This window comes from Podarcis bocagei, assembly GCF_964188305.1.
Source record: "Podarcis bocagei genome assembly, chromosome: 7".
Classification (NCBI taxonomy): Eukaryota; Metazoa; Chordata; class Lepidosauria; order Squamata; family Lacertidae; genus Podarcis; species Podarcis bocagei.
The window spans coordinates 4,215,348-4,229,905 of NC_138132.1; the positions used below are offsets into that span (position 1 = coordinate 4,215,348).

A 14,558-nucleotide genomic window follows, 5' to 3' on the forward strand; every position below is an offset into this window, starting at 1 on the left:
TACACAACAATACACCATGTTAGATTTTCTACAAGCTACATGGACATACTTTATGTAGAAAAAGAAGGGGAAAAAAGAGAGAGAAAAAGAAGAAAATAAAAGATAAAGGATGGATTAAATGAAATAAAATAAACTTCCGATTATTCTCATTGTACTGTATCTCATTTATTATTTTATACACAGTATCTTATTGTTATTATTTGTTTTTCTGGTACCACTGTATATACAGGAGGTATCAGGGCGGTTGACAGAATAAAATCAAAATATAAAACCACAAAATGCAGAATCAAAATAAAAACAACAGTACAGTGGTATCTCGGGTTAAGAAGTTAATTCGTTCCGGAGGTCCGTTCTTAACCTGAAACTGTTCATAACCTGAAGCACCACTTTAGCTAATGGGGCCTCCCGCTGACGCCGTGCGATTTCTGTTCTCATCTTGGAGCAAAGTTCTTAACCCAAGGTACTATTTCTGGGTTAGCAGAGTCTGTAACCTGAAGCGTATGTAACCTGAAGCGTATGTAACCTGAGGTAAAGGTAAAGGGACCCCTAACCATTAGGTCCAGTCGCGGACGACTCGGGGGTTGCAGCACTCATCTCGCTTTACTGGCCGAGGGAGCCAGCGTACAGCTTCCGGGTCATGTGGCCAGCAGGACTAAGCCGCTTCTGGCGAACCAGAGCAGCGCACGGAAACGCCATTTACCTTCCCGCCGGAGTGGTACCTATTTATCTACTTGCACTCTGACATGCTTTTGAACTGCTAGGTTGGCAGGAGCAGGGACCGAGCAACGGGAGCTCACCCTGTTGCAGGGATTCGAACCGGCGACCTTCTGATCGGCAAGCGCTAGGCTCTGTGATTTAACCCACAGCGCCACCCGCGTCCCTTGTAACCTGAGGTACCACTGTACTAATAGCAACACCCTGAACTTGGGCAGGTACCAAATCAGCATCCTCTGAGCAGACCTCTGAGCGCAGGACTTCCATGCAGATGATTCCTCAATGCTGTCAGCAATTGTGCTGCAGCATCTGGCACTAACTGCACCATTTGGGGAGGGGCATCATCCAAGCTCTCCTCACACACCTCCTCTAAGGCCTAGCACCTTTTAAACACTGCATCTTTGGGAGCTTGGACCATAAAGAAGGCTGATCACCGAAGAGTTGATGCTTTTGAATGCTGGTGCTGGAGGAGACTCTTGAGTCCCATGGACTGCAAGAAGATCCAACCTCTCCATTCTGAAGGAAATCAGCCCTGAGTGCTCACTGGAAGGACAGATCCTGAAGCTGAGGCTCCAAGACTTTGGCCACCTCAGGAGAAGAGAAGACTCCCTGGAAAAGACCCTGATGTTGGGAAAGATGGAGGGCACAAGGAGAAGGGGACGACAGAGGACGAGATGGTGGGACAGTGTTCTCGAAGCTACCAGCATGAGTTTGACTAAACCGTGGGAGGCAGTGGAAGACAGGAGTGCCTGGCGTGCTCTGGTCCAGGGGGTCACGGAGAGACGGACACGACTAAAAGACTAAAAAAACAACAAATCTTTGGGAGCATCCCAAGGGCATCCAGAAGAGTTGTATTTTTACTAAGAGAGTGACCTGCCCCTCCCAAGAAAAATGGTGTGATGGCCTGGGATTCGGACTCGGATGCTGAACCTGAGGGATCCCAGCCTGCACAGGATTCCCCATCTCCATAACCAGCTGGGGCCTGAGCCTGAAGGGTCCTCAGCTGTGCTGGATCCTCAGGTGCAGGCACCAGCTGAGTCTGCTCTGGCTCCTGAGGTGATGGAGGACCCATTGCCTGCAGGTGCTCCACTCTCAGCCCCGTCAGGGGAAGCTGAGGTTGCCTCTGGGTCCAGTAACCCTCCAGCCTCTCCTGAGCTGCAGAGGCTCAGGGCAGAGAGGCAGAGGGAACTAAGTTCCCGCAGGAGGAGTGCTCGCTTCCAGGCCAGGAGAGGTGAGTCACCTGTGGATCGGGGCCGCCCTATGCCTCGGGGCAGATAAAAGCCGGCCAGCCCAGTCCCAGGTTGCGGGAGCAACGTTGTTGGTAACCTGTTCCTGCCTGAAGCCTGTCCTGCGTTCCTGACCTCACCTGACTCCCTGCCCTGCACCCAGCTCCAGCTTTTACGGACTGCCTCCATATTGCACCTTTGACCTCAGACTGGACTTGGACCTCGCTTCTCCATTAACCCACGGGACCAGCACAAATGATCTCTGCCCCCCCCATCCAAATACTCCTAGAGGAGAAGACACAAGGAAGAGAAGACTTAACAGGACGCAAGCAGCATCACCCTCCACCGAGCCCCAGATGGACACTCACAGCAGGGTGCTCCACACCCAGCGTCTGCTCCCGGATATCAAGGGCATCGTTCAGCAGCTCTGTGGCCTCCTTGTACTTGTTCTGGTCCCTGCGGCGGAAGAAGTCGGCAGCATGGAAAGAAACAGGAGATTCGAAAATGTTTATTGAATATATGAGAAATAACAGCGTACAGCTGAAAACGCTGGCAGCGTTGAGATGAATTCAACAGTGTAAATAAGTTTTGGTGGATGCAATAATGGAGTACTGAACGGTATAGTTTTTGTAAACTATGCAGGGATTTATTATATGTAACGTGAACCATGGAAAGAGAAGAAGGGAAGTCGTTGATAACTTAGAATCATAGAATCCTAGAGTTGGAAGAGACCCCAAGGGCCATCGAGTCCAACCCCCTGCCAAGCAGGAAACACCATCAGAGCACTCCTGACATATGGTTGTCAAGCCTCTGCTTAAAGACCTCCAAAGTAGGAGACTCCACCACACTCCTTGGCAGCAAATTCCACTGTCAAACAGCTCTTACTGTCAGGAAGTTCTTCCTAATGTTTAGGTGGAATCTTCTTTCTTGTAGTTTGGATCCATTGCTCCGTGTCCGCTTCTCTGGAGCAGCAGAAAACAACCTTTCTCCCTCCTCTATATGACATCCTTTTATATATTTGAACATGGCTATCATATCACCCCTTAACCTCCTCTTCTCCAGGCTAAACATGCCCAGCTCCCTTAGCCGTTCCTCATAAGGCATCGTTTCCAGGCCTTTGACCATTTTGGTTGCCCTCCTCTGGACACGTTCCAGTTTGTCAGTGTCCTTCTTGAATTGTGGTGCCCAGAACTGGACACAGTACTCCAGGTGAGGTACTTAAGGATGTATAAATGAGGACTTTAAATTGTAAAATAGAAAATTTAATTATAGATGATAGATGATAGATGATAGATGATAGATAGATAGATAGATAGATAGATAGATAGATAGATAGATAGATGATAGATAGATAGATAGACAGACACACACAGAGAGAGATGGCCTTCAATTTGAGTTAGCCTGATCCTCTATTCCCTTTTCCCTTTCCTCTTCTACGAAGAAACCCTTTCTGGGACTCCATATTTAAATTCTTCCCTGGTCTCCTTGCTGGCCCTAGTAGGACCAACTTGTCCAGTTAGCCCTGGTGATCATTCGATGTGTACTGACTGGGGTCCCCTCCCCCCAAAAAATGATCCCTGAATTTTTGAATTTTATTGATATTGATGTTGCATTTTATGCTGTCTTTTATGCTGTTTTAAAGTCACATTTTAACCAATGTTTTATATTTGCTGTTAGCTGCCCTGAGCCGGGTTTTTAAACCGGGAAGGGCGGGGCTTAAATAAAAAAATATTATTATTATTCTATATATGTCATATGAAAAGCATCGGTGCCTCAGCCACACATGATGAAGGAGCTGGCCAGCAGGACTTGGCCAAACACGGCAGGACATCTCTAAAAGTTGCAACCTCAGGTTCCTGCAGAGGATGCTTATAGAATTGGGGAGTTGGCAGGGGCGCCCAAAGGCCATCTAGCCCAACCCCATGCAATGCAGGAATCAAAGATCTAAGTCTTCTCTTTCCAAGGCTCTTCTCAGCAGCCCGGGACCCTTTCCCACACAACACGCCCCCTGCCACCCCCCTTACCTATAAACCAAGGCTAAGATGTTCAGCATGGTGGCCACATCTGGGTGGCTGTGTCCAGAGCTCTTCTCTAGGTCTTCCAGCGCCTGTTTGCAGAGGGGGACGGCCACTTCGTAGCGCCCCTGGGAGGCGTACTGGATCACCAGGTTGTGGAGGGTCCGAAGCCGCGCCGGGATCTCGTAGCCCCCTTGCTGAGCGGCTGAAGCGGCTGCGCTCGGGCTCCCTCCTGCCACAGACGAGAGAGACAGGTAAGTCGGGCCCATTGCAGGAGGAGATTCTTGAACCCAGAACCCATCCAAAAATGTCGGGGGGTTAGAACAGTGCTTCTAATGTGGAAATATGGAAACAACGACGGGCGCCAGGATTGAGATTTGGAGTTATGCTTCAAGGTTATGGAAAGCCCCCAAAATTAATAATTGCAATTTGGAAGATAATTCAACCTTTTTTTATTTTAGTTTTTTATTGGATTGTGATTTGATATGTTAATTGGATGTTTTTTATTGGAAAATTAATACAAATGATTTAACAAAAAGAAGAACAGTGCTTCCCAAACTTTTGAGAGCCACTGTCCCTCGGTTCCAGAAACTCAGTGTTATTCAGAATAGCAGTTTGCACAACCCACTAAGGAAGATAATGTCACAATAAAATTATAAGGTAACGGTAAAGGGACCCCTGACCATTAGGTCCAGTCGCGGACGACTCTGGGGTTGTGGCGCTCATCTCGCTTTATTGGCTGAGGGAGCCGGTGTACAGCTTCCGGGTCATGTGGCCAGCAGGACTAAGCTGCTTCTGGTGAACCAGAGCAACGCACGGAAACGCCGTTTACCTTCCCGCTGGAGCGGTACCTATTTATCTACTTGCACTTTGACGTGCTTTCGAACTGCTAGGTTGGCAGGAGCAGGGACTGAGCAACGGGAGCTCACCCCATCGCGGGGATTCGAACCGCTGACCTTCTGATCAGCAAATCCTAGGCTCTGTGGTTTAACCCACGGCGCCACCCGTGTCCCAATAAAATTATAATCGGGAATAATTAATTGCACATTTGTTCAAAACTATTGAGTTTAATTAGTTCAACAAAACTGATTGATTTGATCCTGTGATGCCCGGATACTTGTTCGCACCTCCAAGCGCCCTCCCTTTGCCTATTAGCGCTGCCCCCAGGTCACCCCACGGCCCCCCACAAGCGGGAGAAACCACCCACTGGGTTAGAATGTGGCCTTCACTGGGGTGGGGTGAAGGTTAAACGCAACCCCGTGTAACCCAGCCGAAAACTGGCCCTCCTGTCTAGCTACCAGAAAGAAGACCAGTGGGAGTTTTAGGTTACTAGGCAATCACTTAATTCTACTTTCCCAAGACATTCTATCTCTGACCGCGGGGTCACCACACCAGGGAAGGGAAATAAGAACGAACCCAAGAAGAGGGTGCTGGATCAGGCCAAGGGCCAGTCTAATCCAGCATCCTGCCTTCGCAGTGGCCAACCATCTGCCTGTGCGAAACCAGCAAAGCAGAATTCAAGCAAGAAGAGCAAATCTCCCCTCCTGCTGTTTCCATCGACTGGGATTCAGGATCATTGCTGCAACCAACCCCTAAAACAGCAACTTAACATGAATTTTGCTATCTAACACAAGCTTCCTCAAACTCGGCCCCCCTAGATGTTTTTTGCCTACAACTCCCATGATCCCTAGCTAGCAGAACCAGTGGTCAGGGATGATGGGACGATCAAAACATCTGGAGCGCCGAGTTTGAGGAAGCCTGATCTAACAAGACCATTGATCCGTAAAATGAAAGCAATGAACAATGTACTGCAATCGCACAATCAGTCAGTCGGTAGCTGAACTGGGTTCCTCACCGTCGCAAAAACAAAACGAAAAGAGCCGCAAAAACGCAAAATAAATTGCAAAAACAGGCAGACCTCAGCGTAACACTCAAATCGGAAGCGTAACACTCAAATTGGAGAATTTTCGGCTTCCGAAAAAAGGTTGCAAACCAGAACACCTGCTTTCTGGTTTGCAGTGTTTGGGTTCCAAGTTGTTTGAGTACCAAAGCGTTTGAGAACCAAGGGACCACTGTAGTCCCGCCCCCCACCCCAAAAGGAGGGCACCCAGTTGGGTAATGCCGGCCTGAGGTGCTGCTTTTGTGCAACTGGAAACAGAAAGTTGACTTGAAGCCAGAAATGAGCTCCAACTGAACCTCTGGACGGGCCTCGGTTTCATCACAAGTTGGGGTTAAGCCTCAAAAGACATGCGCAGGTTAACGCGCATCATCGGCCCATGTACGCACCCTGCCTCTGCTCATCGTCATCGTTGGGGAAGAGCGAAGACAGGCTGTCCTTCCTCTGCTCCGAGTCGTCCTTCTCCGCCTGCAAAGAGAGTAAAGTCCCGCATCTCCTGGTTTAGAAATAAATAATAATAATAATAATAATAATAATAATAATAATAATAATAATAATAATAATAATTTATTATTTGTACCCCGCCCATCTGGCTGGGTTTCCCCAGCCACTCTGGGCAGCTTCCACAGAGACCAAAAATACACTAAAATGTCACACATTAAAGCTTCCCTAAAGAGGGCTGCCTTAAGATGTCTTCTAAATGTCAGGTAGTTGTTTATCTCTTTGACATCTGGTGGGAGGGCGTTCCACAGGGCGGGCGCCACTACCGAAAAGGCCCTCTGCCTGGTTCCCTGTAACTTGGCTTCTCGCAGGGAGGGAACCGCCAGAAGCCCCTCAGCGCTGGACCTCAGTGTCCGGGCAGGACGATGGGGGTAGAGAAGCTCCTTCAGGTATACTGGACCGAGGCCGTTTAGGGCTTTAAAGGTCAACACCAACACTTTGAATTGAGGACCAGTTGCGCAGCCTGGGAGTCATTTTGGACTCACAGCTGCCCATGGAAGCGCAGGTCCATTCTGTGTCCAGGGCGGCTGTCTACCAGCTCCATCTGGTACACAGGATGAGACCCTCCATGCCCACAGACTGTCTTGCCAGAGTGGTGCATGCTCTGGTTATCTCCCGCTTTGAATACTGCAATGCGTTCTACATGGGGCTACCTTTGAAGGTGACCCGGAAACTACAACTAATCCAGAATGCAGCAGCTAGACTGGGGACTGGGAGCGGCCGCCGAGACCATATAACACTGGTCTTGAAAGACCTACACTGGCTCCCAGTATGTTTCCGAGCACAATTCAAAGTGTTGGTGTTGACCTTGAAAGCCCTAAAAGGCCTCAAAGGCTCAGTATACCTAAAGGAGCGCCTCCACCCCCATCGTTCTACCCGGACACTGAGGTCCAGCGCTGAGGGCCTTCTGGCGGTTCCCTCCCTGCGAGAAGCCAAGTTACAGGGAACCAGGCAGAGGGCCTTCTCGGTGGTGGCACCCGCCCTGTGGAACGTCCTCCCACCAGATGTCAAAGAGAACAACAAGTACCAGACTTTTAGAAGACACCTGAAGGCAGCCCTGTTCAGGGAAGTTTTTAATGTCTGATGTTTTATCTTTTTTAAACTATTATTATCCATTAATTCTGTTGGGAGCCACCCAGCGTGGCTGGGGAAACCCAGCCAGATGGGCAGGGTATGTATGTATGAATGAATGAATGAATGAATGAATAAATAATAATAATAATAATAATAATAATAATAATAATAATAATTACTACTACTACTACTACTACATGGGCCAGGCGGTCTGGCCTGGCTATACAGCAGCTGCATATTCAAAATACTGCATTCCTGAAAACCAAGGGAGATTGGAAATGTGATTCGGGGAGCTTTGCAGGACGAGCATTTCGAACATCTCCTTTTGGGTGGGGTCTGAGGATCTGCTCCAATTAATAATAATAATAATAATAATAATTTATTTATACCCTGCCCATCTGGACGGGTTTCCCCAGCCACTCTGGGCGGCTTCCAACAAAATATTAAAATACAATAATCTATAAAACATTAAAAGCTTCCCTAAACAGGGCTGCCTTCAGATGTCTTCTAAAAGTCTGGTAGTTGTTGTACTCCTTGACATCTGGTGGGAGGGCGTTCCACAGGGTGGGCGCCACCACCGAGAAGGCCCTCTGCCTGGTTCCCTGCTCAACAAGGCCTGGTGGAATGAATAAGCGAGGGTGTCTGGTTAGTTTTCAAAGGTGCTGGGGCTAACGGCTGCCGAGAGGCCGCTTGCCTCCGTGGCTCACCCTCTAAACCTGGGTAGGTTTCAGATTTGCTGGGAGTAAGGACAAGACACTTTGCGCATGCTTAGAGAGCTCTGTCCAGCATTACAGATTCAGTAGAAGGCAGCTTCGGACGTCCCTGCACCTCTCATTTTGGGGACTGAACGGCTGCCACATCCCGCTGTCCGTACCTGGTCATCCCTCGGGTCGTATTGCCTGAGCTGGTTGAGGAATTCCAGGTGCTTCTTTTCCTCCTCCAACTGCGCCACCGATTCCTCGCTGTGCTGAAGGCGCAGTTGGGTGAGCGCCAACTCGTCCCGCAGCCAGAGGTTCTCCTGGCAGAGACGCTTGACCTGTGCCCGTAGCTTCTGCTTCTCCGCCTCCAGCGACCCGATGTGAGAGGACAGAGCTACCATCATCTGTGGGGCAGGGCGAGATGGAGGAAGGAAACTGGGTTTGCAGGTGGACTCTTTGCAAACTCTAAACTTCTGCAGCCCCCACGACAACAGCTCCCCCAAACAGCCCACTATCCTTTTCTCACAGTGGCCAAATGCTCCATAGAATAATAATAATAATAATAATAATAATAATAATAATAATAATAATAATAATAATTTTTATTTATATCCCACCCTCCCCAGCCGAAGCCGGGCTCAGGGCGGCTAACAACAACCAAATAATCCAACATTCTAAAAACATTTCATTATAAAAAATAATTAAAATCAGAATTGATGGCAACCATTAAGCAAAAATTCTGTGCAGATTGCCAGAGGAGGGAGTCAGGCTGCGCCCTGACCAAAGGCCTGGTGGAACAGCTCTGTCTTGCAGGCCCTGCGGAAAGATGTCAAGTCCCGCAGGGCCCTGGTCTCTTGTGACAGAGCGTTCCACCAGGTTGGAGCCACAGCCGAGAAGGCCCTGGCTCTAGTTGAGGCCAGCCTAACCTCTCTGAGGCCTGGGACCTCCAAGATGTTTTTGTTTGAAGACCGTAAGGTCCTCCATGGGACATACCAGGAGAGGCGGTCCCGTAGGTACGAGGGTCCTAGGCCATATAGGGCTTTAAAGGTTAAAACCAGCACCTTAAACCTGACCCTGTACTCCACCGGGAGCCAGTTCAGCTGGTATAGCACTGGGTGAATGTGATCTCGCAGCGAGGACCCCGTAAGGAGTCTCACCACGGCATTCTGCACCCGCTGGAGTTTCTGGGTCAGTCTCAAGGGCAGCCCCACGTAGAGCGAGTTACAATAATCCAGTCTGGAGGTGACTGTCGCGTGGATCACAGTGGCTAGGTCAGATAGAACCGAGATAGACTGCCTCTGAACCTGGAGGTTCCATAAAAATATCAGAAGAGACTGGCCGCTGGATCAGGCCAATGGCCCATCTAGTCTAGCATCCTGTTCTCTCGCCGGCCGACCAGATCCCCGTGGAAAACCCAACATCAGGATCCGAGTGCGGATCATCTCCCTTCCTGCGGTTACAAGCAGCTGGTATTCAGAAGCAATTGCTGCCTCTGACAGTGGAAAGAGGAGGCAGCCTTTGTGGCTGGGATTTGCCTAATCCTCTTCTAAAGCCATCCAAGTTGGTGGGCAGCCTGAAGGAATGGGTTTCCTGGCGCCATTCCCGGGGGCTGACAAGGTCTGTGCGTCTGTGTGGTCAGGGGGTAAGATAAGACCCAGATGTGTCATCCCTGCTCCACTTTGGAACTGACAAGGCCATTCATTAGGCGTCACGGACTGATAAAGGAGAGAGCTTTGTTTATACAGCTGTGTTCTTGTTATGCATTTGCTCAAGTGCTCAGGTTAATGCATTTAGCTCATGCACCCTTGGAGAAGGAAAAATGAGGATTTTGGGGCCCGTTTCAGACTGCCTGCACAGTCAGATTTTAGATTTTGGAAACCCATTCCTTCAATCCCTGTCTGTCTCCAGTGGGAGGGAGTTCCGTAGGTTAACTACGAGCTGCGTGAAGAAGTCCTGGCTTTTATCAAAAGCATAAATTGTTTGTTATACAATGCACCGGGAGTTGCCAAAAGAGTTGCACACACTGATTACAGCAACCTTTTCTATTAGCTACAACATAATGCTCTTTTCGAGCCTAATTTCAGCAGCGGGGAAAGGCAGGGTAGTGGATGCCATGGGTACCAGGGAAGGCTTTTGCAGGAAAATCTCTGCCCAGGGGCAACATCTCCATAACCCCTGGGCCAAAGGGGAAAGGCTCCAGAAAACTGAACCACCCTCATTCAAAACTATGTGCAAAATTTGAATTTTGTATATACTAAATAAACTTAAGTGTTGGAATTCAATGAATTATATTGCATTAAGTTTCAGAAGCGGGACAACAGGTGTAATACCATCTTGAGTTTGATGGGAAGGTGGGCTTAAATAAAGCAAAATGTGTAAAAAAAAGAAATCCTTGCTTTTATCAGCCCTGAACCTAAACTTCATCCGATGTTCACGAGCTCTTTTGTTACAACACAGAAAAAAACTTTTCTCTAGCTGCGTTCCTCATGCCACGCATACCGTATATTTCGCTCTATAGGACGCACTTTTTCCCCTCCAAAAATTAAGGGGAAATGTGTGTGTGTCCTATGGAGCGAATGCAGGCTCCTTGGCTTCAGCGATAGCAATGCAAAGCGCAGAGGGAGCGCTCTCTCCGTGCTCCAGAGGCTTTGCGTTGCTTTCGCTGAAGCCTGGAGAGCGAAGGGGTTGGTGCACACCGACCCCTCTTGCTCTCCAGGTTTCAGTGATAGCTGCCTGAAGCCTCTGGGACACAGCGGGAGGTCCTGCTGCGCTCCGGAGGATTCGGGTTCCTTTTGCTGAAGCTGGGAAAGCAAGAGTCTCCTGGCTTCAGCGGAGAGGGAGAGCAGCGCAGCGCCCCTTCAGCGAAGCGGGAGGAGAAATGGAAGGGGCTCCATTTCTCCTGCCGCTTCGCTGAAGGGGCGCTGAGCAGAGAGGGGAAGAATTTTTTCCCCCTGTTCTCCCCCTCCTATGGTCCGGTGCGTCCTATACAGCGAAAAATACGGTAATTTTACAATCGACTATCCTGCGGCCCCCTTCCTCGCTTTTTCTCCAAACTGAAAACCCTCAAACGCTGCAGCTTTTGCAATCGCTCCATCCCCTCGATCATTTTGGTCGCCCTTTCCCAAAGCTTTCCCAACTCTACCGTATCCTTTTGCAGGTGAGGTGGCCACGATCCCCAGCATCACCACCCCAGCCTGCCTCTCTGGCACCTCTTCCCCCCACTTTCTAATGTGGGGGGATAAGGCCTTGCCCCCACAGATTCCTAAAACCCCTCAGGTTCTCCCCACAACTCCCAACTGCACCCAGATTTGGGTTCCTTCCCAGAAATTGTGAGCACCCGCCACCCTCCGAAGCTGGAACTCTGGCGGACATTCCGTGACATCACAGCAGCCCAGCCAATGGCTTCGCTGCAGCATACCTGGGCCTCCGCAATTCCCAGCTCAATCCCTTCCAGACTCTTATAGACGAGGTCGTGCTTTTCCTCCAGCAGCTCCAGCGCCTGGATGTTCACGGCCTCCGCATCTGCCTCCACGGCCTCCTCTCTCTCGTCCAGTAGCTGCCTGTCCCTCAGCAAAGCCTCCTGCAGCCGGTGATGGATGCTCTTGTTCTCGCTGCGTAGAGCCTCCAGCCCTTTCATCACCTGCCGCGTGTGGACGATGATGTCGTCGGCCGTCATCCTCTCTGATTGGTTGTCGCCAATCTCCACCAGGACTGACATGGCGGGGTCAAGTCAGCCGGGAAGGAGAGGGGAAGAGGAGCCCAAAGATGGTGTCTCCGCCCTTTGGGCGATGCTCAGCTTCTGGAATAAGAAAAATAGGTGCTGGGGTCAAGGCCCGAGTTGCGGCTTTCGAGAATGTAGCTTCTCCTCCGATCCCAGCAGTGAGGGCTGATTGGCACTCTGCGCAGACTCAGAAACCCAGCCAGGTGAGCAGGGTATAAGTCATCATCATCATCATCATCATCATAATAATAATACAGTGGTACCTCGGGTTACAGGCGCTTCAGGTTACATACGCTTTAGGTTACAGACTCCGCTAACCCAGAAATAGTACCTCGGGTTAAGAACTTTGCTTCAGGATGAGAACAGAAATCGTGCTCCAGCGGCGTGACGGCAGCTGGAGGCCCCATTAGGTAAAGTGGTGCTTCAGGTTAAGAACAGTTTCAGGTTAAGAACAGACCTCCGGAACGAATTAAGTTCTTAACCCAAGGTACCACTGTATATCTGAAGGAGCATCTCCACCCCCATCGTTCAGCCCGGATACTGAGGTCCAGCTCTGAGGGCCTTCTGGTGGTTCCCTCACTGCAAGAAGCCAAGTTACAGGGAACCAGGCAGAGGGCCTTCTCGGTGGTGGCGCCCACCTTGTGGAATGCCCTCCCACCAGATGTCAAAGAGATAAAAAACTACCAGACATTCAGAAGACATCTGAAGGCAGCCCTGTTCAGGGAAGCTTTTAATGTTTGATGCATTACTGTACAGTGGTACCTCGGGTTACATACACTTCAGGTTATATACACTTCAGGTTACAGACTCCACTAACCCAGAAATAGTACCTCAGATTAAGAACTTTGCTTCAGAACAAGAACAGAAATCGAGTGGCGGCGGCACGGCAGCAGCAGGAGACCCCTTTAGCTAAAGTGGTGCTTCAGGTTAAGAACAGTTTCAGGTTAAGAACGGACCTCCGGAACGAATTAAGTTCTTAACCCAAGGTACCACTGTAATCATAATAAATTTTATTTATACCCTGCCCTCCCCATTCAAGACAGGGCTCAGGGCGGCAAACACCAGTTATAAAAACAATTGATTAAAATACAACTTAAAAACAAGATTAAACTACAACGTTAAAATGCAGCCTCATTTCAGTAGAAACTCAAATCAAAAACTTTTTTGGGGATGAAAACGTCAAATCTTCACCAAGGCCAACTATCCGGACTGGTCCTACGTGGGCCAGAAAAAAGCCAGGGAAGTCCCCAAATAAGAGTTTCATCACAGAAGGAGAAAGGAAAAAGGAAAGAGGGGAAGGGGATCAAGTTGATTCCAAGCCGAAGGGCAGTAATAAAATTATCATTATTTCAGGGCCACTTCCAAGCCCTACTCTCTTTTTGCTCTCGATCCACTAAGCCAGAATCCATCACTTATTTTATTTTTATTCAACAGGATTTATATATTACATAAATAATCCCTTAAACAGTTTGCACATTGGAATATAAAATGTTCATCCTTATTATAAGATTGAATGCTAAAAAGCAAATTAAGCTAAAAATTATCAATATATGATTTCGGTTTAAAAATATACGCTACCAAATAAAACTCTAAAATTCTAAAGGAATAACTGGGAGCTGGGAATCAGATTTTTCCAATGCTTTTTATTAAAAGAACCCAAATTCAGAAATGTTATGGGGAGGAAAATTAACACCTGCAATATTTTCTGGCACTGGATGCAAGTTTGCTCTAAGTTTGGGATTTAGCAATACAAAGTAAAAACCCCACACCAAGAAAGGATGGTGATCTCACCAGCCAGACAGGAGATAAACTGCAGCAGACAAGCTGAGCTTAGTCCAAGGTTTGGCGGACCCCCATGGGAGACGGTTTGGCCGGCTCCCTTCTCACCTCTTGGGAAGGTTTCGCCCCGCCAGCTTCCCTTCGCCACCTCGGCTCTCGCCAGAACAGGTCCCGCCAGCGGACGCGCCCGCCAGAACAAGCCGAGACGCGTTTGCTGGCAGAGAGTTCTCTGCCTCTGTGCAAAAAACACGAAGTGAGTGCTTAAGAAGGCGAGAAAACACGCCGGATCATTGACTCAGGGCAGCCTTTCCCACCTAGGGATCTTCCAGATGTTTTCGACTACAACAGAACATAAGAGGAGGTTGCTGGATCAGGCCAAAGAGGGAACCATCTGGTCCAGCATCCTCTTTCAAAGTAGCTGACCAGACGCCAATTATGGGAAACCTGCAATCAGGATTCGAACACAGAGCCCTCTCCTTCTGGTTTTGAGACGTTTTGCTGCCTCCAACTGGGGAGAGCAGAGCTAATAGGCATCAATAGCCCTCTCCTCCTCCATTAATTTGTCAAATCCTTTTTCAAAGCCATCCAAGTTGGCGGCCATCCATGCCTCCAGTGGGAGGGGGTTCCATAGGCTAACTAGGCAGTGCATGAAGAAGGACTTTGTTTTCTCCATTCTGAATCTCCAGTCAGCTTCCCTGGCTGCCCACGAGTCGTGAGGGAGGAGGATAACCTTTTTCTAGGCAATTTCTCTATGCCGTGCCTTATCTTATAAGCTTCCATCATGTTGCTTCCCTGCTCGCCTTTTCTCTAAACTAAACAGTCCAAAATGTTGCAACCGTTCTTGCCAGAGGAGTGGCCCCTATTTTGGTTGCCCTTTTCTAACCATATAATGCCCTTTTTGAAACAAGGCAACCAGCAAACCTGGTTGGGGAA

General features: G+C 49.1%; 2 protein-coding genes across 7 annotated transcripts in view; one reads left to right on the plus strand and one right to left on the minus strand.

Moving 5' to 3' along the window:
- The window catches only part of PPP1R13L (protein phosphatase 1 regulatory subunit 13 like), a 228,261-nt gene that overhangs the window by 123,926 nt on the left and 89,777 nt on the right, over nt 1–14,558 (plus strand). The window lies entirely within an intron of this gene.
- Nucleotides 1–14,558, minus strand: part of KLC3 (kinesin light chain 3) — a 28,188-nt gene that overhangs the window by 10,442 nt on the left and 3,188 nt on the right. For 3 of the 6 annotated variants that reach the window (XM_081200425.1, XM_081200428.1, XM_081200423.1), the window contains exons 2-6: nt 11,544–11,924; nt 8,302–8,529; nt 6,242–6,320; nt 3,965–4,187; nt 2,309–2,396 (exon numbers count right to left, since the gene is read on the minus strand). In XM_081200425.1, the coding sequence (XP_081056551.1) occupies nt 2,309–2,396; nt 3,965–4,187; nt 6,242–6,320; nt 8,302–8,529; nt 11,544–11,843 (918 nt within the window). In that variant the 5' untranslated portion in view covers nt 11,844–11,924. The other 3 variants (XM_081200424.1, XM_081200427.1, XM_081200426.1) reach the window with 3 other exon arrangements.